Source organism: Lynx rufus, unplaced genomic scaffold (genome assembly GCF_022079265.1).
Source record: "Lynx rufus isolate CCGP_SWC_20201006 ecotype Redwood Valley unplaced genomic scaffold, mLynRuf1.p SCAF_2, whole genome shotgun sequence".
Lineage (NCBI taxonomy): Eukaryota > Metazoa > Chordata > Mammalia > Carnivora > Felidae > Lynx > Lynx rufus.
The window spans coordinates 220,896,010-220,921,576 of NW_025814834.1; the positions used below are offsets into that span (position 1 = coordinate 220,896,010).

General features: G+C 63.9%; 1 protein-coding gene across 1 annotated transcript in view; it reads right to left on the reverse strand.

Annotated features, from left to right (window-relative positions):
• Positions 1-1,016: 1,016 nt before the first annotated feature.
• The window catches only part of PRDM16 (PR/SET domain 16), a 46,578-nt gene continuing 22,027 nt past the window's right edge, over positions 1,017-25,567 (reverse strand). Inside the window, 9 exon segments of the mRNA XM_047084246.1 lie at positions 1,017-2,810; positions 4,017-4,191; positions 5,011-5,244; positions 9,053-9,227; positions 9,453-9,622; positions 15,111-15,188; positions 15,812-15,981; positions 18,459-18,546; positions 21,336-22,752. Coding sequence (XP_046940202.1) covers positions 2,676-2,810; positions 4,017-4,191; positions 5,011-5,244; positions 9,053-9,227; positions 9,453-9,622; positions 15,111-15,188; positions 15,812-15,981; positions 18,459-18,546; positions 21,336-22,752 — 2,642 coding nt within the window. The 3' untranslated portion in view covers positions 1,017-2,675.

Here is a 25,567-nt window from a genome sequence, read left to right on the forward strand (position 1 = left end):
CCCTGTGGTCCGGGGCGGGGAGAAGTGCCAGGCGTGGGGAGGAAATGGTCACTCTGTCGGGGGTCCAGGGACAGACCCCCCCGGACCTGTCAAGTGCTTGGGCCCACGGGACTGAATGTTTAGGAGAAATGGGGCTAGCGCTCTAGCTGTTCTCAGGGGGACAAAGGTAAGGACTCAAGATGTGCAGCTGGGGCGCTGGGAGGGAGGGAAAGAGAAAGACGCCTGCCGGGACTGGCCGGAAAGGACACAACGCCCCTTATCTGGGACCACGGAGAACAGGCACTCAGGTCTCCACCGGCCAAACTTCCTCTTTTGGGCGGAGAGAGGCATATCGCAAAAAAAAGCACACACCTTACTCTTTAGCAGAAGAAATGTAATTTGGGTTTACAGAAGTGGGCGTTTATGTCCGAGGTCGGCTCTGCGAAACGGTCCGACGCGGATGGAGGGGAAATCGGAAAGCCCACGCCACGCCTGCCGGGCCCGGGGTGGAGGTGGGTGCGTGTGAGGAGGTGAGGGGGCCCCGCCTGCAAAGCCTCAGCTCTTCCTGGAGCGCGGCCACCTTCCAGCCGCACACGCGTGTGAGCGGCCTGGGCGCCCGCGAGGCCGGCTGGGTCTTGCTGCCTCCTGTGGACCGAGAGCAGGGTGGGAACCCTTTCGCCGGGGCCTGCGGGCCCCACGCGGGCCTCCAGCGCCGACACAGACGATTGTCGCTGGCCTGGAGCGGCGGGGGGGACCCGGGGGCGCGGCTGCTCCGGCCTGCCTGCTGCCCCTGGGCCAGAGCCAAGGACTCGTCCCCCGCCAGACCCCCGTCCTCAGGTGCGGCCGCGCCCTCACCGCTTGCGTCTACATTCTTTTTTAAGGGCCACTTGGGCGATCTTTTTCTCTTCTTGTTGGGACACTCTTACTCTTTTTTTTTCTTCCAAACAATAAAAGAAATAAATAGAACACTTGTCTTAAATGCAAAGGTAACTGAGACTCTAATTTAACAAAAACACGTGATTGTCTGGAAACGGGGCAGCAGGATCCGTCGGGGGGCGCGGGGGTATTTGGCACATTTAAAACCTCCCCGCTCCCTGGTTATCAATCACACAACACACAACCTTATACACGGTTTTGGTCCTTCACTAGATACTTATATTAACAATATTTCTTCACAATAAGAATGTCTAATGCCAAAATACTGTTAAGGAAGAAATAAAATAAGAAAAGAAATGAATTAGAAAAAATTACAAGTTATATACAGATTCAGGTAAATTCCATCAGGGAAACAAATTATGAGTTGAAATTGGCCCCTATGGGAATAACTTAAAGCCCATCCGAGTGGAGAAGCAGACCCGTCCCGACCGGGCTGTGCTGTCTTTGCTCCCGAGGCAGGTCCCACCTGGATGCCCTTCCGTTCTGGAGCCGGGCCGGCCCGCCAGGAAGCCGCGCGTGGAGCAGAGGTGGTGGTCGTGTCCTGGAGCCCGGGTCTCACGCGGGCACAGAGCCTGGCGGGCGGCCTCGGGCAGGGGAGCCGCAGAACGCGCCCCACGGCGGCCACGGGGGATGCCCACTCTCCCCCTTGTCCGTCTGACGGTGCGGGTGGGGGTCGGGCTGGAGACCCGGTGTGGCCAGCGGGGCCCCCCTTCGGCAGGGTGGCCGGCGTGGGTGTGGCTGATGTGCAGGCCGTGTGGGCAGGAGCGTGGGATGCCAAGCCCACCCTCGCACAGGGGACCAGAGCCGCGGCTCCCACCTTCCCCGTTCAATCGGGGGGGTCTTGGTGGGGGCCACAGGCACGACTCACATGCCACACACACCTCCCAGCCTTGGGCCAGCCCAGGACACCACGTCTAAGAATTCCGAGGTACAGTCTGAAACTGCTCCCAGGGGAGGGCCCCAGCCCCCTTGGTTCTGCGCGGGGCTGGGGTGGTGGGGGGGGGGCAGAATCACGGCTTTACAAACACGGTCAGGGATAGAAAATTTCTCCGTTATCTACAGTATAAAGAGCACACCCAAACACGGTACCAGTTCCCAGTGTGGGCTTGCAAATAGGCTGAGATTTCAAAGCAATGCAAAATTACTCTTAAAAAACAATTTGCAAGTCATTTTTCGATTCTTTAAAAAATACTGTCTATTTTTAAAACCACATGCTTAAATAGACTCTGTCGTCAATAAGATTACCAAAAGGGTTACTCTCGTGATTCTCATTATAAAAATCGTTGGGGCGATCTCCCTTTCCAGGGCACACCCGTGTCTGTCCGTTCCTTTCCGAGGCACCAGGCGGGTGCCAAGGTGGCCCGGCTGGCTTCAGTTTGGGACTGAAATCCCGCCCTCACCCGGCGGGTCGGTTCCGTGAGCAGCTCCCGCGAGCCGCACGTGGCCGGCCGTGCGTTGTACCATTTCTGGAACGCTGTTCCGGAGACCAATTCTTAGACGGTGGGGCTCCAGGACCGCTCAGCGACTCCTGGGTTCTGAGTTTTCACCGGAAAAGTTAGAGCTGAACCATAGTGTGTGTGTATGTGTGTGGGGGGGGGTGCTGAGGAGTGATCCACACAGGTGATGGGGGGTCTCTCTGGCCCAGGCCACGCCGCTCCCCAAGGCTCACTTCTCCATCTCCCGCAGCCGGGACTTCTGTTGGGACGTCGGGGCCCCACGATGCCTTGCTTGGACTCAGACCCCAGCCCGTCCTGGGCCCGTCAGAGGTGGTTGATGGGGTTAAAGGCTCCGGACTCTGGCGTGGCTCCCGTGATGTTTAACCAGGCGTCCAGAGGGCTCTGGGAAGAGGTGTGGAGAGGAGCCTCCTCGGAGAGGGACAGCATCATTGCATACGCCTGGCCGGGGAGAGGACAAGGACGCACGTGCACACACACACACACACACACACACACACACACAACAGGCAGGTGAGCTGCGTGAGCTGGGGTTCTGCAGATCCCAGAGGGCCCCTTCCTAGCCCCCCGTTGCCCTCTGGCTGAGCGTAGCCTTGCACAGATCCAGACTCTCCCCTGGGGCCCGGAAGCGGAAGATGTGGTGGGAGGTGGCGGGGTGAGTGTCTGCTGGGCTCCCGTGCAGACAGCGGCAAGAAGACGTGGTCCTGGCTGGCCTCTGTGCACAGGGGCCCCTCGGTTCTTTGCGGTGCTCCCCCTGCCCCACCCCCACTTTTTCGAGGGCCCTGGGAGTTGCTGGTGGTCGACAAGAGGCAGTGTCTGTCTGGGGGGCACCGGTGGGCCTGGGGGCTGCCCGTCTGGACAACCGTGGGGACAGTGCGGGGCGACCCGGGGAAGCGGACGCACAGCTGGTCTGAGCTGGGCGCCGACGCGTTTCTGGGCCTGGGGCGTGGCTGGCCCACGGGACAATTCTGCTACAAGACACAGGGCACGAGGTAATGGGACCTGGGGCCATCCGGAGCAGAGCGGGGCGGGGGAAGGCCGACCCTCCTCCCACCCGGGTTTACACTCTGGACAGGATTAGTAAAAAGACAAAGACAGACACGCAGACGGTTTTTGCCGAGACTCAGGGGTGGGCCGACGGAGACCCCGCCCCTCTAGACGGATGAAAGCAGGAAGCAGGGCCCTGCGGCCGCCTGCGCTACAGAAGGAGGGGTCGAGGCCCACCCTGACGCCCTCGCTGACCCTGTCGGAGCTCCATTGTGGAACGAGTGGCTGTGTGAGAGGGGGCTTCGTCAAGAGAAGCCTGGGCCGCCAGCCATTCGTGCTTGAATCGGAGAGGGAGGAAGGCCTGCCCGGCTTCAAGGCTGGACGCCCGGCCGCGGGCGCCTGTCACCGGGGACGAGAGGGCAGCGACCCACGCGTCCGGGAATGCCCGGTTCCCGTTCATCTGCCTCAACCTCTCCCTGCCCCACCCCTGCTCGCGGGGGAGGGGCGGTGGCTTGGCCGTCTCTAGCCGATGCAGTGGGCCCCGGGACAGCGGTCCTGGCGTGCCCCAGGCCCAGGATGGCCACCACGAGAGGAGGCGCGGCCGCCACCTGCCACCTGGCCTGGGGGTGCCGGGGGTGGGGGGCTCTGCTCGGTACCTACCTGGTTCTTAGCCTGCCTGTACAGTGTCTGCTTTAAAGTCTCAGAGTCTAAGGTGGGATTAAGCACATCTTTAACTTCAAACGCTTCCTCAGCTGCTCTGCGCAGATCGAGCCCCTTCCCAAAAGTCGGCATCGGCTCCAAAGCTAACAGACCGCCTGGTTGCTCCTCAATACACCTGCACCAATGACCGGGGAGAGGGGGCCTGGCGTTAGCTGGTCTGGCCTCTGGCCGCCTCTCTGATGCCCCACGGCCGGCTCCGTGCCTGCATGCACGCCATGGCACCTCCGCGAGCCACATGCACAAGGAGACGGACACACAGACACGTCGACACCTGGACAGAAGCCACACAGATGCAGGAGGGCCACGGACGGAGGCCACCGGAGGGGGCGAGGGCGTGCACACACCGCAAGCAGCAGGCGGGGGGCGCCCGGGGCTCTGGGGACGGAGGACAGATCGGGGGGCCGCTCTGAAGGGCGCGGGGGCTCCCGCTCCCAGGACCCAGGGGCGAGGGGAAACGGGCAGTCCCTGCAGGGCTCCCCCAGGACCGTCTGGAGTGCTGGCCGCATCCCTGGTGCCCGACAAAGGCAGTGAGCAGCCGGGCGGCGCGGGGAGGGGTCCGGCCTGCCCTGCTTGCAAACCGCCAGTGCTCAGCCCGCTGGAGGCCAGACGCCACTGCCCCGGCCGCGGGACGGAGGCCGTGTCGCTACGGACCAGCTCCCGCTCAGCTCGGGAGCGTGCCTGCCCCCCCCCCCCACGCTTGGGAAGTGTGTGTGAGAGGGGGCGGGCCAGCCCCTGACCCCCTGCCTCGGGCTGGGCCTTGCAGCCTGTGGTGGAAGTCCCACCGCGGTGGAGACACCTGCTGGGAACCGGGGTGAACCCAACCAGGAGGATGCTGGGGCCTCGGGTGGCCTGAGAGCGAGGTCGCCCTCACGACGTTCAGGCTCCTCCCTGGCCCGGGCCCTAGCAGGTCAGGCTGCCCGGGCGCGGCCCCCACCTTCGCGTGTGTTCGAAGCCCACGGCCAGGGAGGTGGGCGGATCCTCGTCCTCCTCGTCCTCATAGGCACCCTGGGGTTCGGGCGTGGGGGACACGGTGTCGTCCTGGGACTTCCCCGCCAGACTGTCGTCGTCCTCCTCCTCCTCTTCCTCCTCCTCCTCCTCCACGTCCTCCGGCTTCCCGCTGGCCAGGCCCGGACACTGGGAGTTGCCGTCCAGGTCCTGGACCTCCGGCCTGAAGGGACGGGGGAGGGAGTTAGCCCCCGGGCCCACAAGGCCTCCGACTGGGCTCCGGTCGGCTCCCCCCCCACAGCTGTCTTCACCCCCCCCCCCCCGCCCCGTGGAAAGAGCCTGCATTGTCGGAACCCTCGGCCTCAGCAGCCCCTTGAGGAGTGTGAGCGAGGGCGTGGCAGGGGCGAGAGCAGGGCTTCAGGATGTGCGCGTCAGGGAGGGAGGCCACGGCCAGTCTAGCGGGGAAGGGGGTCTTGGGCGCTGGAGCTGGGGTTGGGCACTGCACAAGGGGTACCCTTGGGGAGGTTTGCTGATCGGCCCTTGCTGGCTCCTCCTGGCCAGCCACGAGGACACAGGGACACCGGCAACCCAGGGTGAGGGGGCCTCTGCCGACAGAGGCTCGGGGGCCTAGGGCTCTGTAGGGTGAGGGCTGGGTTGCTGTCAGCCAGGGAAACCCACCCAGACGAGTTTGTTTCGGAGGCGCTGGCCTCCCGCCTGCAGCCCAGACCCCACATGTCCCTCCTAGTGACTCTGGCTGGGTGACACTTTTCCACTCTGGATCCTCGTTATTAAGAAGAAAACACCCAGGGGACCTGGGTGGCTCAGCCAGCTAATCGTCTGACTCTTGTTCTCAGCTCAGGTCTTGGTCTCAACGTTCACGGGTTCAAGCCCCAAGGCAGGTCTGCTGTGTGGAACTCTCCCTCTCTCTCTGCCCCTCCCCTGCTCTCTCTCTCTCTCTCTCAAAATAAATAAAAACTTAAAAAAAAAAAAAAGGAAAAAAGCCAAGCCGAGTGATGGTGAGCCTTCTCGTTTCTTTCTGAAGATCCTGGCAGGTGGGCCGGAGTTCAGAGCCCCCAGACCCCGTTCCTCCCGGAGCTCACATGGCCCACAGGAATCCATCCACTGATGTCAGGGGAGACCGGGGTCCTGGTCTGGGCATCAGGTAGAGGGGGTGTCACTTCCGAGTGACTGCTGGCCTCCACACTCAGGGATCTGTGCAGACGGACTGGGCCGGGAGGTCCGCGATCTCCAGGCTGTCGGCCACGCTCATTTTCCACCCTTGCCTTTCCTGGAGGAAGTATAAGATGCTGACACGTGACCGGCCTTCCCGGACGTGCAGAACCCTTGACGTCTCCCTTCTCGATGGCCCCTCGCACTGTCACCAGGCACGCGTCCATCCGCCAGGGGCAAGAGCTCTGGAGCCAAGTGACACGGGCCGGAACCCGGGTCTTGCCTTTGTCCCTGGCTCTCTGGTGGGTGACCTTGCCATCTCGGAGCCTGTGCCCCCTCGGCGGCGTGAGGGTGGGATGAACCGTGCAGGTGGCTGTCTTGGGGGCCGGGACTGTGTTCAGCAGGTGGCCCTGTGCATGTCTAATCGGAGTTAAGAGTGCTCTGCAGTTTCTATATATGGGCCCCTCTGTTTGGGAGCAGGGACCGCAGCCCCGCGCAGGAGGCCTGTATCCACCAGGAGCACTCAGTGGGGGGCAGCAGGGACAGAGGATGGGGTCCCGCAGGCTGGCGTCAGCTTCAGACAGAGCGGGCACCTGTGGCAGGTGACGTCCCGGGGCCACCGTGACCCAGCGCCGGGGCTGGGCTTGCACAACTGGAGCCCGGACTCTCCTGGTTCTGGAGGCTGGAGTCTGAGACCCGGGTGCAGGCGGGCCTGGTTCCTTCTGAGGCTCAGGGACAACTGTCCGGGCCTCCCGCAGCTGCTGGCGTTTGGCAGGCGATCCGTGGCGCCCGATGGCTGTAGGTGTATCTCCCCATCTCCCATCTCTGCTGCATCTTGACACGGCTTCTCCCCGTGTGTTCTGTGTCCTAATCTCTTCTTTCACGACATCGCGTGGCACTGGGAGCCACCCTGGTGACCTCATCTTAACCAATTACATCGGTAAAGACCCTATCTCCAAACGAGGTGACGTTCTGAGGTACTAGGGGTCAGGATTTGGCGGGGCACACAGTTCAGCCCAGGTATTTAAGCGCTTCTGGGGCCAGGGAGCCTGGTATCCCTAGATTCTCCTTGACAATCAAGAGAAGGAAACTGGTTCCGGACGAGAACCCGATGATGTCAGTGTCGGCCCCACACAGAACCGCCAACATCTCAGCACCTGACGCAGGGTGGTGGCTTCGTGTCAACTGTGATCGTGGTTCTCACTTCTGGCAATGACGTGGGACATCTCCTGGAGGTTCCCCAGCTCCCGGGGACAGGGTCTCAGCGGGACAGGCCATCCGAGGGCCTGGGTCTGTGGCCAGCTCCGCCCCGGGCTTTCTGAGGGACGTGGGGCCCAGTCTCCTCTGTCTGAGCCTCGCCTCCTGCCCCTCCTGCGGGGGCTGGACGGGAAGCCCCGGTTGAGACGCTCCGTGGAGAAGGTTAGGGTGATGCCGTCTCCTCTCCCCTCTGTCCTGCCGGGTTTCTGGTCCTCACGGCGAAGAGCTAGGCCACCCGGGCTCTAGGCGTGAAGGTCTTCCCGGAGCTCCTGGGCTCACCCTGGCATGGCCGCCCACCCCGTGGTGGATGCCACTGACAAGTCCTTGTAGGCTCTTCGTCGGCCTCTGTCTTGGGTGGCTCTCCTGTGGCCAGCCTAAGGGCCAGGGCTCTGGGCCCAGGTTCCAGGCCCGGCTTTGTGGCTGGAGCAGCCCCCCCCCCACTTCACCAGGCTGTCTTCCTCTGCAGAATTAGGGGCTCGCACCCCAAGGCCACTTGAAGTTTGCAGCGTCTCTGGTTTTCTGCCGGCTGGTCTGGCCCCAGCTTTTACGCAAGGAGAATGTCTTCCTGGGGGTCTGACGGGTCCTTCCAGAAGGGACCCCCAGAGTAAACGCCACACCGTGAGCCTTGGGATCCAGGGTTGTGCAGTACACCCTCCACATCTCGAATCTGAATTCTGCCATTTTTCTGCGACCGTGTGCATGTGCATACGAAGTGTGTGTGTGTGCACGTACGTGAGTGCGTGTGCGTGTATGTGCATTGTGCGTGCATGTGCATGTATATATGTGGTGTGCATGTGCGTACGAGTGTGTGTGCACGTGCATGTGTGCATGCATCTGTGTGCATGTGCATGTATATATATGGTGTGTATGTATGTGTGTACATGTATATATGTGTGTAAATATACACATGTGTGTAAGCATGTGGGTAACTTCACGTGTCTATATACATATGCACATGTGTTCATGTGTCAGCACATGTGCATATATTTGCGGGTATGTGTATACATGTGTGCACGTGTGTGATTTCATGCAGATGCAGACGTGTGCATGGGTTTGCATGTGCACACGTATGTACGTGTGTGCACACACGTACATACACGCACACATGTGTGCCGTCGTGTGCATGCATATGTATGCATGCACGTGTGACTTCGTGTGCGCACACGTGCACACATGTGTGTTTAAAGGGGCGGCGCTCCTGTTTGGAAACCTGCAGTGCCTCGGACTCCACAGAAATGTTCTAGACTCTCACATCCATGGCAGAACTCACGCCAGAGCCCTCACCCAGCCTGTGCTCCGCGGCACGCCCGTGACGCCCAAGCCAAAGCACGCCGGCAGCTCAGTGAGGCTGTAAGCACACGGCGCGCACCCTCAGCCTGGGTGCTTACTGTCACCACCAGAGACCGAGGCGGGAGGGGACCCCCTGGCCGAAGCCCCCCCCCACCCCCCGCCACGTGCAGGGGGCAGAGCCGGGCCACAGCGGTGCCCATCGGTCTCACCCTGTGCTGCGGGCCCCTACTCATCGAGACTTGGGGCTGGGTGGGGTGCCCCTGCTCTGGGCGTGGCCACGCAGGTGGGCTTGGGGTCCGGAATGGACTTCTTACCGTTTGTCTGTTCGCGTTGATGCTTGGTTCATCTCACTATTGGCAATAAAGTTTCTGATTTCAGAGAAATAGGAGTCCTCTTTCTCGTCTAAAAGTGCATGGTTGTCTGACTCGGACGCGGGGGAGGAGGCACTGGTCCCCAGGTGGTTTGTGAGGACCCCGGAGTGCTGGCTCACTGTGGGGACGGTGGGGGGGGGGAGCATCAGAGAAAGAGCATCCCTCAGCTGAGCCCTCCCCTCCCCTCCCTCTCCCTCCCGTCTCTCCCCTCCTCTCCTCCCCCTCCCCTCCCTTCTCTCTCCCCTCCTCTCCCCTCTCTTCTACTCTCCCCTTCCCCCTCCCCTTCCCTGTCTTCTCCCTCCTCCTCCTTCCCTCCCCCCCCCACCCCATGCCCACAGCCCACCTGGGGCGTGCTCGTGCTCGTGCTTCTTGAGGTGCCGGTCCAGGTTGGTCTGCTGCCCGAAGCAGCGGTTGCACAGGTGGCACTTGAAGGGCTTCTCCTTGTTGTGGATGTTCCGGACGTGCCGCTGCAGGTTGGAGGAGATGCTGAAGGAGCGGTCGCAGTACTTACACCTGGAAGACACGCGCGCCTCAGAGAAGCCCCGCCCCGCAGCCTCGCAGACGCCCCGCCCCCGCCTCCTGGCAGGCCGGGCAGGGGGGGCGGGCGGTGGGGACTCACCCGGTGCTGCCGCCGCAGGGGGCCCCCTGGGCGGGGCCGCCGGTGCACCCGGGTCCCCCCTCCCCGCTGCCCGAGGGCCGCACTCCCAGCAGCCTCAAGGGGGCAGCCGAGCACCATGGAAGCCTCTCGATGCTTTTCCCTCGTCCCCCCCCAAGGAGGAGCCTGCATCCTTCTCCCGCCACCTTCCTCCCGTCGGAGAGCAGGCGAAGAGACCCCCCCCCCCCACTCTGGTATGGGGATAGCTGGCCTGGACCCGGCCGCCTTTTAGTGGGTCTGCGGGCACGTGGGGCCTCGCGTGCCAATTCACTAACTGGGGGCCGGGGGCTGCCCCAACTTCCCCAGAGGCCGTCCCCCGCCTCCCTGACGCCCCACGCGATCGCCTCGCGTCCCTGCCCCTCTGCGGGGGGTGATCGCGGGCCCCGGCCGAGCACTGAAAAAATCCGAGAACGACGCTCCCTCCTCCGGCGCCTCAGTCGGGTCCCTCAGAGTGTCCGTGACCTGAGCGGTGCCCCCTCGGTGTGGGGGCCTGGGGCGGGCGCGGCCTTTGCTCGCAGGCCCCGAGGGCAGGAAGGGGAGGCTATTCTCCCAGTTGAGGGAAATATCCACACCCAGAAGCCAGAAACAGCGGCCCAGCTAGAGCTGGAGGGAGGGTGGCCCGACAGCCGCCACCACACGTCTGCAGAGCCGCGCCGGCGCCTCCTGGTGGCGGAAGTCCGAGCAGAGGGGACCTGATGCAGTCGTGTTCAGGTGCACATGTGTGTGTGCCCATGTGCAGGTGTGTGCACGCGCGAGCGTTCGTGTGCAGGAGTGCACGTGCATGTGTGTGCGCGCCTGGTCCTCAGAAGGCCTCCAGGGATGCTTCCCCGTGTCACAGGCTGTGAACACTTGCAACATTGTCGGCAGGCTAGTTTATTTCCCGGTCTTGGAAACAGCTTCTGCAGGGGGCAGGAGGCAGTGCCCCCCCCCCCCCGAGTCTCTCAGGAGCCGTCTTCCCAGCAGGTCCCAGCATGGCACGCGATGGAGGTGTGTGTTCTTCCGGAGGGTGCGGCTGGAGGTGCCAGGGACCTGTCCTGAGTGTGGCAGCGTGGTGTTCCCACAGGAGGCCCCTCCTCCCTCCATCGCTCCAACATAGAATATGCTCACGTGCCCTGGGCCACGGGAACCGAGTCGTGCCCGAGGGTGCTTTCGAAACCCCAGCCTCCCACCCGGGGACGGGCCGGCAGCCTGTGAGGCCGGCCTTCACGGCACTGCCCTGCCCGGCTGACGTTTGACACCTGCCCAGGCAGTCTGGCCATCACAGTGCACTTGGGGGGGGCCCGAGGCAGGAAGCTTTAGGCCCCCCCCGCCGGCAGCTGGAGCCTCCTGCCTGAGCCCCCGGGCGGATAGCACTGTACCCGGGAGCGGAGCTGTCCCTGCTCCCAGGGACAGCTTGATGAAGCCGTCCAGGGGAGCCCACTTCCTGCCTCACGGCCCCTGGGGGGTCTGAGGACGGACGCACGGCAAACAGGGCGAGTCCCCATCAGAGGGGACCCCGGTCTCCCACGGTACGATTTTGGAGCTTCTCTCATTCGGTGTCTGAAGCTTCTTGGCCGAGGCTTCGCTGACTCTGGCGTCCCCCACGGTCGGCGGGCAAGGAGCCATTCGTGATCTTTACGTGAGCGGCTTGGGCCGCCGTCCCTGGCGAACTCCTGAGTGACCTTCAGCCTTCTCTGCCCCTCAGCCCAGGACTGGCCTGGCGGCTTCTTCCCTGTTGGGCTGGCTAAGCCGCCTCCGGGCCTCTGGAAGCACGCGGATTTGGTCACAGCCTCTCCTCCCACGCCTCGCGACGTCCGCTGGCCCCAGCGTGGACCCGCCATCCTGGAAGCCCACACGGGCGCCACTGCTGTTCTGTGTGAGCTGCACAGGGACCGAGGCTTGAGCCCTTCACGCGGCTGGGTCAGCAGTGCTGGGGTGCCCTGGGCTCCCCCTCAGGATGGCCCAGGAAGGAGAGCTTTTACATCCCTGGACACACCATCTCATGTCACAGACGTCTCCTTGCCCCCGATGCTGACAGGTCCCCAGGCGACCATCCTGCTTTCAGGGCGATTGCTCAGGAAGGACCGAGTACGAGGCCATGCTGGGCTGGGCACCTGCCCCCTGGCCACACAACAGGCCTCCCCGGGGCCTGTCTACGCGTGCGCTCACACACATCCGCACGCGGCACCCTTCTCATCTCTTTGGAAATGCAGGAAACTTTGACAGCTTCCACCTGACCCACGAGCTCTGGCCGGGGCGCACCCTCGGTCAGACACGGGGTTGGACGGGATTGTCTCGTTACTGGAAACCGAGCTCTCTCGCCACCCGCTGTGGGGCCGGGGAGGGGGGCGGAGGGGAGCCATACATTGGATTTGGCCCCGGAGAGCCCTGAGTGTGGCCCTCTCCTGGTTCCAATCTAAACCAATGGCCCGGATAGAGAAGCCCATTTGAAATTTAGGGGAGCAGGGAGCCCTGGGCTTCGGGGGATCAGCGTCCTCTGAGCAGCTGGGGTTTGCCTTGTCAATAAGCCGACAAGTGGCTAGCGAAATTTATGGCCTGGCTGTGGAACATCACGGCCATGGCACTGGCTGCAACCAGGAATGACCGGTGGTCCGGCAGCATGCAGCGAGGGCCTCGAGAGGACCCCTGGTCACCCTCACCCGAGGGAAGCCAGCCAGGCGGAGGCGCGGTGACAGGGTGGGGGCAGGCGCAGGGTCCTTCCCGGGACCGGACATCACAGGGGGACATGCTCTGCGTAGTTGTAAAAGCAGGGGGAAGGGAAGCGAAGAGAGAGTTTTGAAATCCGGCCCTAAAAATCAGAACTAGGAAAGCAAGGGGACGGTCTGGGCCACCTGAGGGGATGGGGACAGGGCCTGGCTCACGGGGAGGAAAGGAGCTGCGGCTGGAGAGGCGCGTGTCCCTCCGGGAGCCCGCTGGCCAGACCGCGAAGGCCCGCGCCAGACCGTGACCCGGGTCCTGGGGGGACCCGTGGGCGAGGCGCTGGCGTGGGTGCAAGGAGCAGCCCCTCACCCCAAGCCCAGGTTTACGTCCGTCCAGCCCAAACTGCGCCCCGTGCCCCCCACCTGCTGGAGCTTTCGGAGATGAGCACGTGTTTTCTGGCACCTTCCAACCTCAGGCAAAGATCTCTAAGCCTGGAGAAGCCATTAGCTGAGGACACTGGGCCGGCAGGTGGGCTGACCTTCCCTCCAGGAAACAGACTGTCAGTCACGCTAAGGGGTCTTCCTTTCCCCGAGAGTCAGGGCTTTGAAACACATTCTGAGTGATTTTAGGTAATCTCGGGCAAGGGCTTAAAAGGAAGCGTCCCGAGGTCGTCTGGTTTGATTGTCTCTACTCTGCAGCACCCCAGCAGCCCTCCCTCCCTCCTCCTGCCCTCGAGGGGCCTCCAGGGGGCACACGAAGGGGCGCACGCCTGGGGCTGGCCCCGAAGGGGAGCTCACCCTGGGTGGGCAGCCGGTGGTTTGGATTCACCCTGCCGGGGTGGGGGTGGGGTGGAGTCCTTGTCTTTTGGTGGAGGCGCGGGGGGTGGGGGCTGTCCCCTGGACAGTTTCTGAGGACAGACGGACGAAATTTCCTCCTCCAGTGTAGATTCTCCCAATGACCAAAGTGATCCCAGAAGCGCCCAGTGATGTCAAAAGGGAAATCACACACCCCACCCTCCCCATCACAGGGCTGCCTTGAGCCAGATAAAGTCAGGATTTGCAATGCAAACTTTCAAAGCAATTATTGTTAGGAAAGTCGAAACTCACAGATTGGAGAGAGCAAAAGAAATCAATGATAATTAAACTCTTCCATAAACACCGCCTGACCCTCGGTGGGGGGGAGGGGGGGGCTCCTACACACAACACTGTTCAGAAGGTGGCTCCCCTTACAGGAAAACACGTTTTCAGGGAGGAAGCCAGACCCAATCAGCCTTCCCTTCGCTAGGCTTTGTGGAATGGGGGGACGGGGGAACGTGCGTGTTGGGGTGGCCCGGGGGCACTGAGCAGATGACTGCTGAGTGACCTGAGCTGTCACTTGTCCAGGCAGGACAGGACATGGCCCCGTGGTGGTCGCATCTCAGGGTGGGGCATGAGGACCACGACACCTGAGGGGACCCCACGTGGCTGCCCTTCCCAGGGACGGGAACTCCAAGCTCTGTGTGGCCGGGGCACAGGAATCTTGTGCTGCCGACTTAAAACCAGACTCCGAGTTCCCAGCAGCTGCCGCTCTCCAGACACACCCCAGAATGAGGTCTTGACATCTACACCAGCGTTTTCCCTGATTTGCCTCCTGGTCACTGCCACCCGGTCTCTCATTTAAAATGCCACCTCTCGGGGCACCTGGGTGGCTCGGTCGGTTAAGCGTCCGACTTCAGCTCAGGTCTAGATCTCGCGGTTCGTGGGTTTGAAACCCGCATCGGGCTCTGTGCTGAAAAGCCTGGAACCGGTTTCGGATTCTGTGTCTCCCTCTCTCTCTGCCCCTCCCCTGCTCATGCTCTACCCCTGTCTCTCTCTCTCAAAAATAAATAAATTTAAAAAATAAATAAATAAAATGCCAACTCTCAGGCTCGTCCCTGAAAGCCAGATGTCACCCCCATCCCTTCTGCTCCTGATGAAGGCCCCAGGGACCGAGGGACAGGCTCTGTTTCTCTGGGGACAGGACGGTCACCTAGAGAGGCCATGGGCTCCGCCCCCGGGCAGGTCAGGGTGTCTAAGCCTCTGGCTCAGCATCTTTGAAACAGCACCCCCGTTTCACCCCCCTTGGGAACAGATGTGACGGCTCTCACACCCACTTGCGGGGTGGCTGTGTGCCCGCAGGTAGAAGCCCAGCATTGAGGAGGCAGGACGGGAGCAGACACACGGCTTCCATCCAGGGCTAGCGACCCGAGAGTCCCTCAGGACGCCCCAAGCCCAGGCTCAGACTCGGATTTGCATGGAGCTCCTTTTCCACTGCGCGCCCCGCCTTAGGTGCCGGCCCTGGCCCACCACCCACCCATCGTATGGGAGTTGGGCTGGGTGGGGGTGGGGCGGGGTCTCTCCATCAGGCCACCCGGGGTGGCCCTGGCTTTGGCCGGTGCTGCTCTGAACGCCCTGCCCCCGTCGACAGCGGCGGTGGGAGAGCTGCTCCCAGGCACCCGACTCTGGGGGTGGGCAAGAACCTTCAGGAAGCCTGCTGGCCACCTCCTGCCTAATCTTTATGACACCCCAGGACACAGGACGGCTCTGGGGTCCAGGGAGCGACCTGACCCGAGCATGCTGGCTCCCACCCTCACCTTCCTGTGAGTGGGAAGTGGCGGGGGTGGGGTGGGACGGTCTCACCGGGAGCCTGCCTACCCACCGCCCCGGCCCCGATGGGACAGGCTCCTACCTGTACGGCTGCTCCCCTGTGTGCGTCCTCAGGTGTCTCGTGAGGTTTGCCGATCGGGGGAATATCTTGCCACAGTACCTGGGTGGAGAGGGCAGGGGGACCGTTAGGCAGTCAGGCTGCCACGGACTGGGGCACCCGCACCCTTTCCCGTTGCGGTTCCTCCTACTCGCTGTCTAGGGCCCGAGGTCCCACAGCTGGGGGGCAGGTGGCCTGGCTGTGGCCCCCAGGACTGCAGTCTGTCCTTCAGCCCCAGGGCCCAGCTGAACTTGACAGAGAGGCCTGCACCTGCCGCTGGACAGACGGGCCCCGCCTACTCTGGCCCGCTGGGACTCCGCCCCCTCCCCCAGCAATATGTCAGCCACGTTGAATGGGCTCCTGCCGCTGGGGACAGGCTGTGCGTCTGGGCTTTCCACCCGGCTCTGAGAACCGGGCTTAAACGCTGACCAGCACACCTTGGCTTCGGACCCTCCGAGTTCTGATCGGCTGGGTTAAGGCTGCATTCTCTTGTGCCACCCCACACCTACACATCCGTGGGGAACGACCTCCATTGGAGAGCAAACCGCGTACTTCTACCCCGCTGTGCTCTGGCTTTGACCTAGTTTTCCCAGGACGCTCAGGCTCACGGCCGCTGCGGGGCCCCTGCGGCCACCTGGCGGGGCGCCCACCGGCCCCCCCGCCCCCCCGGGCACGCCCAGCCTTACCTGCACGTATACCGCTCCTTGCCCTTCCTGAGGATGGGGTCTGACAGCGTGGGGGGTGGGGACCGGAAGTTGAAGGGGTGGTGGGGGAGGGGCTGCAGGGAGCTGCCCGCTTCCGCCTTTATGGCCGCGAAGCTCTCCAGCTTGTCTGTCATGGTCTCGATGGCTGACATCTGTCGGCAGGTGAGAGGAAGAGACGGGGGACCCCCTGAGCCGCTACCTCTCCTGAGCAGTGTGGACCCCTCTCCCGGCGACCGAGCACATGCGCAGCTGGGCCAGGACAAGAGGCTTGTGCGGGCCCTCAGGCTGTGGGTAGAACGGGCCGTTTCCGGGCTTCTTGGCCACTGTGGCCAGCCCTGCCGCTCGTCCTTCCCTGGGAGCCCCGTTTCAGCCCAGGGCCCAGGCCGTGGGAGCCTCTCTGCCCGACAGGGGCACACGGTGGGGCAGGCTCCTGCCTCGCAATGACACCTCGCCTTACCTGGGACCCCCACCCCCCACCCCTCCCCGTTGGCCTCATCCCTGGCCGGCACTCCTGGGGCCCTAGCTTGGTTTAAAGACAGAATCATGTCTGATTTCTCTCTCCTCTCTTTTCCTTTAATTTTTTTTTGAATCGTGAAAAATCAAGAAATCTACCTGCATTTCAGGTTAACAGGGACCAGGGGCCTGGGCAGCACCGCCTAGTGGCAGCGGGCCATGATTGCAGGCAAAGTTCTAAGAAGGAATCTGACAGCCCAAGGCTGGACGCACCGAGTGTTCAAAAGGATGATGCCCAGGTGACCCAGCACAGACCTGGTGACCTGGATAAGAGGGGCCACCTCTCCAGGCTTTGGAGATGCCACAGGCTTGCCTGGGGGAGGAGGACGCGGCACTGGCCGTTTCCACCTGGTGGGGAGAGTTCTGATCAGGGTCCCAGACTGTGCCTGTCCCCGAGGGCTCAGGGTTTGGGGACAGGAGAGGGGAGGGGGCCCCTGGGGCTGCATGGACACACGATGCCACCAGCCGTGGGCTGCCCTCCCTGTCCCCGCTGACAGCTTGCCCCTCGGCTGCTGCCCGGCTTCTCGCTGGCCCCTCCACCGCCTGGACGATGGGACCCCAGGCGCACAGACTGCTGCCCAGCTGGCTTTGCACCTCAGTTTTAGCTGCAGCCTTGAAAGGCTCTGGAGCTCTCTGCACACAGACTCCCTGGCAACTCCAGAGGTGGTGGGGGGCCGCGGCCAGGCAGGACCGCCTCGTCCTGTACCCCAGGGGCTGCACACCCCTGAGTCGGGCGTCAGAAAGGCCCTGGCAAAGTCCTGCACTTGGCCGCTGCGGGCTGATGTCTTCATACAGCGGTGACCCTGTCCTTTGCAGAGGCCATCAGTTATCGTGCCCGAGTGACCGCGGACCTCAGACCATTTAATTAGGTGACTCCCTAGGCTTCCTCCCCGCCTCCCCTGCGCTCTGGCCCAGGGGCAGGCAGCAGAGCGGGGGTGGCTCGGCTCAGGGGGGAGCGGCAGGAGGGACAATGGGCAGCCGGCCCCCTGCCAGGCCTCTCTTCCTCAGGCCTGGGTGGGTCTTGCTGAGGCCGCCCGAAGGTCCGGCCTGCCAGGCCTGCTCCCCCGATCAGATATTCCGGGCCGCTAGAGCTCCCGCACAAACACAAACACAGGATGCGCCTGGCTGGCTTGTCGGCTTTTTCCAGCCCGACCCGAGGAAAATCAGGGGAAGTTATTAAGCAAACCCCATGGCCCCGACGAAACAATGGGAGGTGCTAAGTTTAGCTGTGAACCCAGGCGGGGGGCAGGTTTCACCGACTGGGGGTGTTTGTCCAAGGTGGGAAACGCAGAGAGAGAGAACAATGCCCGGCCTGGGGTCTGGTTCAGGCCGTCTCACTGTTCAGGTACCAGGACGCCCAAGTGAGGTGGGGGCGGCCCCAAGGGGTGAGGACAGGTGGACAAACTCTCCCCTCTGCTGCGCATCCCCCACATCTCTGCACCCACCCCCTGGGAGGACACAGCCGGAGTGGGGGATGGGAGTGCCTGCAGGCGGGCTGTGTGGCCACGACCTGGCTTGGGGATTCACGTTCCCAGACCCCTGACCCTGGTCTTCCCTCATAAACATCCTGGGTCTGTCACCTTATGTTCCAAATTCTTGGACCCACCGTCTCCAAGCTGTTGCCCACGGCCTTGCGGGCTCACTGCCCCTCCTAGAGCCTGAACCGTAGGTGGGTGAGTGCCCCCATGCTCTGGGGTCTTTGGCCGCCTCCGAGAGACCCACGGGGCTGCCCTGCAGAGCACCACTCTCCTTCCTCACTTGTCTTGGACCTTGTCATCCTTCCGGGCTCATGGGGACCCATGGTGGCAATCCCCTGGCCGTCTGACGGACAGGGGAGCTGAGGCACACCTTGGGTGTGGGAGCCTGCCCCCTGCAGAGCCCTGTCTGTCTGGGCAGCCCGGCCTGCAGGGCCCCAGGACGGGGGTTCTGAGCCCAGCCCTCTTGCCTGGCCCCAGGATGGGGGGTCCCGAGCCCTGCCTGCCCACTCACCTGGCCCCAGGATGGGGGTCCCGAGCCCTGCCCTCTTGCCTGGCCCCAGGATGGGGGGTCCCGAGCCCTGCCTGCCCACCTGGCCCCAGGAAGGGGGGTCCCGAGCCCCGGCAGCCCTGGGTCTTACCTGGGGGTGGAAGAGCAGAGGGGACGGCCGCAGGTACTTCTCCTTCAGGACTCCCACGGGGTCTGTCACCTTCCGCTTCTCTACCCTGCTGGACGGCAGGCAACACAGAGGGTTACGTACCCCACCGAGCCTCCGGGGCTGCACAGCGAGGGTGCCCATCCGTGTCCCCCCGCGACTACTCTGTGCGCCTGACAGTGGGGGGTGTCGTGAAGGAGCCCACCTGCCCACCTGCACGGCCTCCAGGCTGCCACCTGCCTGAACGCTTGCTGTACCTCCCCCGCTGCTCCCCACGCCCGGTTCTGCACCCCTGCAGGTCCACCAACCCCCCCCCCCCCCCGCACAGCGTCCACCAACCACCCAGCGGCCGTCCCAGGGGGTCCTCAGGGCCTCCCATGGCTGCCACGTGGGGTCTATCGAAAAGCTCACAATGGCTGCCGGAGAGGACAATTCTAGAATATTCCCCAGATGCTGGTGACAACCCATCATAGGACAAGCAGAGGAAGTGGCCGGAGCCTCAGTCCCCTCAGGGCGGGGGGGGGCTGGGTAGAGACTCACAGAGTGCCATCTGGGGAGACCTGCCACTTCTCTGCACACAGACACGGCTGCTCTGAGCAAACCCCACCAGCCACTCCCGTTTTGTCCACACCAGGGCCTTGCTGTGCTGCACAGCCGGGAGCCGGCCGGACGCCGACCAGAGCAGGATGTACGGATGGCACAAGGAGAGGGGTGAGCCGCAGGGAGACAGCATGGCCACCCTGGGAGTGTCCCAGGGGCCACCGGGAGCCGCGCAGGCCCGCCGGCCTGGCCCAGGAGGGAGAGGGCGCGGGAGGGGGCGTGGAGGGCCTCCCCCCGGAGAGGCGGTGTTGGTCGTGTGGGAAGCTGGCCTGGAGGGCGTCTCGCTCTGTGGGGCCTACCCGAGGCCCTATTCAGAGCTGGGCGGTGTCGGACTCGGCCGTTGAGCGAGATGCTGTGGGGTTGGTGGATCGTCCCTGAAGCCAGGGGACCCCAGGGAGGAGGCTGGGCAGTCGTGTCAGGCCGGTTTCTGAGCATCCAAGGCCAGCTGAGCCCGGCCGACCGCACTGTCACGTGCGCCCAGCCCGGGGGACGGAGGATTGGGGGTCACGTGTTCGGGGTGAACGGGCCCCGGGGGCCGGCCCGTGGGGGACGGTGCAGGGTCTTGCTGGAGTCACCCAGGAGAGGAGGGGGGCCCTGGCCCCCAGCCCCAGGGCCCGGCCTGTTTGTGGGCAGTCGCAGCCGCCCACACCTTGGCCTGGGGAGGGACCTCCAAACACGGCACGTCTGTCCTGATGGGCTTGGTCGTGGCAGGGAGGCATGTGGAGCCAGCTTGCCCTAGGGCATTTCGCTGGTGTCTGTGCCCGAACCTGGGGCCCAGGCAGCCCCTCCCTCGGCTGATGGACCCCAGGGCTGACAGCCAGAGCCGGGGGTATGCTGGCTCTCAGAGGAGCCCCGATTGGACTTCCCCTTCTTGGCCTCACCCAGCTTCCGGTAAAAGGCCTGCGGCCCTAAACCAGGTGAGAGGGGGCAGAGGGGCGCAGCGGGGGCCTGAAGAGAGGGCGGGGAGGCCAGGGGCAGGGTGGGAAGAAGTTAACTGACAGCCCGCTGATTCCAGCTCTGTGGCCCGACGGGGAGGTCCCGTCTCTCAGCCTGCAATCACCCTGCCGTCCTCTGCACATCCCAGGGGCACTCAGGGCCGTGCCTACAGTCTGGAGAGCCTCACTGAACTGTCAGGCACTCTCTAGGCCTTTCGCCGGGCACGTTTGGCCTGGAAAGCTAAGGAGACGCATTTGGCAGGTGGAGAGTCACCCCCTCCTCTGCAAGCGTCTGGTCAACTTTCTTAAACCGTCTGTGGGTGGGGTGTTCCGCACCAAACACTTAAAGGGGCATTTTCCACGTTTCCTGTGGTGACGACGTCAGTCCTCGGCCGCACACACAGGCGGCCGGGGCCACGGGTGCTGAGTGCAGCGGGTGGGAGGCCGGGCCAGCCCGGGCTCGTGCTCTGACGTCATTCTCTCCCATGCGCACCTTCAGCAGACGTGGGCTCCTCACTCGCACACCGTCTCCAGGCCACAGTGGCCCCTTGGGGAACTCAGGCGTCTGTGCCTTCAAGGCGGCCACATGCTCTGGTGCTCCCTGAACACCAGGTGTACACGCACATGTGTGTGTGCGCACGGGCTTGTCACACACGGGCACCGGCGGTATCGGCCTCGGCAGCCTGAGCCCCACAGCTGTGCCTGGCGCCTGCTTCCTGGACCCCCCGGCCCCCCTCCCAGGCCGCCCTCTCCTCGAGGCTCGGCCTGCCCAGCACCCGCAGGACACCGTGTGGTGGCGGCGGGACCCCTCCCACCTAACAAGCTCACCTGATCGGAGCCTGCCCAGAAATTGGGGAGGGGGCTCCCCAATTGAGGGGATCAAAGCCCTCACTGGGAGGGCTATCAGAGAGGTGGATGCTGGTGTTTTGCAGACCCTCCAAAGCTGCTCCTTCCCCCTCCTCCTCCCCCTCCCCCCTCCCCCCCGCTCCCGGAGACCAGCGGCTCCTTCTCTGCTTTCTCCCGGGCCACCAGGAACCCCAGCTGTGGCTCCGGGGCAGGGTAGGGGCCACGAGGGCGGCCTCGGGACCGGGACTGGGAGCGGAGGAAAGAGCAAGGGTCTGAGTTTTGCAGGAGGCACAGCTGGTCCAGAGAAGGCGGCTGGAGACACAGCGGGGCCGGGTGGGGTCCGAGGGGAGGCCGGGGATCCCAGCGGCTGTCCGCGAGAGGGAGCCCCGAGCGGCCGGGAGGCCCCGCCCAGACGCCCAGACGCCCAGCCGGGCGGTGGCGGCCCCTCTGGGAGAGCAGGTGAAGGCAGGGATGTTAATACCTGTAGATGGGGTCCATGAAAAAGGGCGATGGCTTGGCGTAGTGCAGGGAGGGCTGCTGGGGCAGCTGTGCCGGGCACGCCTTGGGCAGCCCCTCCCCGGCCCCCAGCTTGCGCTCCCCGTAGACGTGGTTCTTGCGGGGCTCCCGCCCCCCTCCGTTCTGGCTGGCTCGGACGCGGCTACCGATGCTCAGGTCCAGCGGCTGCTCCTCCCCGGACGCTGGCGCCGGGGGCGCCTTGGGCGCGGCCAGCACGGGCTTTGCCTCTTTTGGTTTGGTGGTGAGGTCGAAGGGGGACTCGGCGCTGGGGCCGCCCACCTTGAGGGCGTCCCGGGGCGACCTCGGCTCGGCCTTGACCAGCAAGTTGTGGGCGAGGGAGCGGTCCGCGAAGGGGCAGAGGGCCGGGGGGAAGTTGGGCAGGAACTGGAAGGGGAACACAGAGTGGTAGGGCAGCGAGCCCAGCTTCTTCTCCTGCATGCCCACGAAGCCGGGGCCAAAGTACTTCTCCGCGATGGAGGCGATGGCCTTGATGGAGTCGCCCGCGGCGCCCGAGGCGGCCAGCAGCTGCTCGTCGGGCGGCGGGAAAAAGGCGTGCTGGGAGTAGAAGACCGGCACCTCGCCCACGCTGTTCGGGGCGCCCGGGGGCGCCGCGCCGCCCCCGCACTCGGGCTTGCCCTCGGCCGCCTTGCTCTTGTCCTTGGCCTTGTCCCGGTCGCTGTCCACGTCGCTGTCCAGGTCTGAGCCCGTGCCCGTGGTCGTGTCCAGGTCCGTCCCGGTCGTGGTGTTGACGTCCTCGAAGTCGCTGCCGTCGGACAGGTCGCTGCCCCGCGTCTTGAGCTTCTCGGCGTATGAGTCCTCCAGGCGGCGCTCGAACTTGTCCTCAGGCCCCGCGGCGGCCGTGGCTCCCTGGCCGCTGTTGCCCACGGCGGAGACGAGGGGCAGGGCCGGGTTCCCCAGGGGGCTGGGGAGCTTGGCGTCCTGGGTGTGGTTCAGGGGGCTCTTGAGCAGCGGCGTGGGAGGTAGCAGGGGCGGCCGGGGGTACAGGGACGGGGGGAAGATGCCCGGGAAGCCCGGGGCCAGCGCGGGGAACGGGGGGGCCGCCGCGGAGAAGGGCAGGCCGCCCGGGTGCGGCCGGGACGGGAAGTACTCGTTGAAGCCCAGGCCGGCGTGGTTGAGGTTGGGGGGCGGCTTCGCCTTGTCCATCATGGGGCTGGGGGTGAGGGGCAGGCCCGGGGCGAAGATGCCGCCCGGCGGGTAATGGTTCTTGCCCTCGCAGAACCGCCGGTGCTTGTTGAGGGAGGAGGTAGTGCTGAACATCTGCCCGCAGTCCTTGCACTTGATCTGCGTGCGGCAGTCGGCGTGCATCCGCTTGTGGCGGCACAGGTTGGAGAACTGCGTGTAGGATTTGTGGCAGACCTCACCTAAAACATCAGCACAAAGCAAAGACAAACGATATGAAATTACGGGGAAACCCTGCGGCGGAGGGGGCGGGGCCCCGCGATCGGGAGCAGACTGCTTGTGTGCGTGAGCACACGCGTGTGCACGTGTGTGCATGCACGTGTGTCTGCGTGTGGGTTCGCACGAGTGTGTGTATCTGTGGGCACGTGTGCACGAGCGTCCATGAGTGTGCACGTGTGTGTGTGCACGAGTGCGTGTATCTGTGGGCCTGGGTGCATGAGCATCCATGAGTGTGCACACACGCGTGTCTGCGTGTGTGTCTGCACGAGTGTGTATCTGTGGGCACGTGTGTCAATGAGTGTGCACGCGCGTGTCTGCGTGCGTGCTTGCTTGAGTGAGTGTATCTGTGGGCACATGTGCATGAGCATCCATGAGTGTGCACACACGCGTGTCTGCGTGTGTGTTTGCACGAGTGCGTGTATCTGTGGGCCTGGGTGCATGAGCATCCATGAGTGTGCACACACGCGTGTCTGCGTGTGTGTTTGCACGAGTGCGTGTATCTGTGGGCCTGGGTGCATGAGCATCCATGAGTGTGCACACACGCGTGTCTGCGTGTGTGTTTGCACGAGTGCGTGTATCTGTGGGCCTGGGTGCATGAGCATCCATGAGTGTGCACACACGCGTGTCTGCACGAGTGTGTATCTGTGGGCACGTGTGTCAATGAGTGTGCACGCGCGTGTCTGCGTGCGTGCTTGCTTGAGTGAGTGTATCTGTGGGCACATGTGCACGAGCGTCCATGAGTGTGCACGTGCGTGTCTGCACGAGTGCGTGTATCTGTGGCCATGTGTGTCAATGAGTGTGCATGCGTGTGTCCGCATGTGTGCACGAGTGCGTGTATCTGTGGGTACGAGTGTCCATGAGTGCACGCGCGTGTCTGCGTGCGTGTTTGCACGAGTGTGTGTCTCTGTGGGCATGTGCGCAAGTGTCCATGAGTGTGCATGCACGTGTGTCTGCGTGCGTGTTCGCATGAGTGCGTGTATCTGTGGGCACATGTGCACGAGCGTCCATGAGTGTGCACGCTCGTGTCTGTGTGTGTGTTTGCACGAGTGCATGTATCTGTGGGCACTGTGTCAATGAGTGTGCACGCGTGTGTGTCTGCATGTCTCTGTGGGCATGTGCACAAGTGTCCATGAGTGTGCACGCACGTGTGTCTGCATGTGTGTTTGCACAAGTGTGTATCTGTGTGCGTGAACACCCATGAGTGTGCACACACGTGTGTCTGCATGTGTGTTTGCACGAGTGTGTGTTACCTGTGCACACGTGTGTGCACGAGTGTGTGCGTGTGCATGTATGTGTGTGCCTGCATGTGTGCACACGTATGTAAGCGTGTGTGGGCACCCTACCCTGGGGGCTGACCTGTGGTGACCGGCACACACTGGTGAGACCTGCCTGCACCTTCCCACTCGGTCAGGTCTCAGGCGCCTGCCTCAACCTTCCCATGAGAAAGTGGGGTACATGTGCTGTTTGTGCACGTGAGTGTTTGTGATGTGGGGGCCAAGGTCTCCTGGAATCCCTGCCGGGTGTGCAGCCACCCAGGCACCTGTTTCAGTCCCCCCCGGGCCCCAGGGTTCCCACCTGCACCCTGTCCACCTCAGTGACACTGTCCCCGCCACTAAGAGGAAACCCCACTTGCCAGATTAAGTCTCTTGCTCTCCGTCCGGGGAGAGGGGCCTCGGGGGGACCAGCCCACTCGGGGGATGCTTAGGGGGTCTGGGCGTGGGAGCACGTCCCCTGGTTGTGTGTAGTGACCGTCGGGGGATGGCTGGAAAGTGCGCACGGGAGGGAAGCCCAAGCCGGGCCGCGTGGAGACGGGCTGGTTCCGAGTTCGAGAGAGCGAGAGGTTGGGGTGAAGAAGCACCAGGCTCAGGCTGGGGGACACCGGCCTCTGCTCTCGGCAGGAGGGGGCGCTGCTGGCCAGAGCCGAACACCAGGACCCCGGGCCCAGGCGACCCCGTCTCCCCATTTCCCCGATGGCTTGTGAGTCGAGTGTTGTCACGGAATCACCAGCTTTGCTTCCTTTCTTTCCTTGTTTTTCTAGCCAGAAAGGGAGGAGCGCACGTGCACACGTGTCTCTCTCTGCAGGACGATTTGCCCCCTAAACGCAGCCCCAGTGGAAACAGTGATTCCAGCCTGTCTCTTGTTCACACAAATCCTCGGCCGCCTGGTGTCCTGCTCCTGCCGCGGGGGCTCTGGCCCCGGATTATCGCGCGCTTTCATCGCAGTATCTATTTATATTAAAGGCCCTGCCTTCCTGGCCGTCGGCGTGGCGGGACGTGTTCTAGGCCGAGGGGGGAAGAGCGCGGCCTCGTTGGATCAAATCTGCCCTTTTTGGGAGGCGGCTGATACAGAGGAGACGGTCTATAAATACACTCGGGTCGCCCACCGGCCTCGGGGGAGCAAGGCCATTCCTCAGCTCGGGCTGCCCTTGCCGGCTGAACGAGTGACGTGTCACTGTGCCCCGGCCCGGCTCGCCGGTGCCTCATCACTGGCTGCTACGAACCCCAGATTGGGAACCGGCCTCGCGCACGCCCCCCCGCACCCGCCGGGGCAGCTCCCGGCAGGGCCTCAGGGCCGGCCCCGCACCCGGTCGCGGGGAGTCCGGGCCCCTCGGCTCCCACCGCTCTGCTCGCAGGGTGGAGGGTGTGGCAGGGACGCTGGGGCTACCGAGGACCCTCCTGGGGGCCCGAGATCCTCACGGGGCGGCCGGACCCGCACGCTGGCAGCTGGCTCAGAGCCGGTGCGGCCCGCGGTGGACGTGAGAGGGGCCCCCCGGCCCTG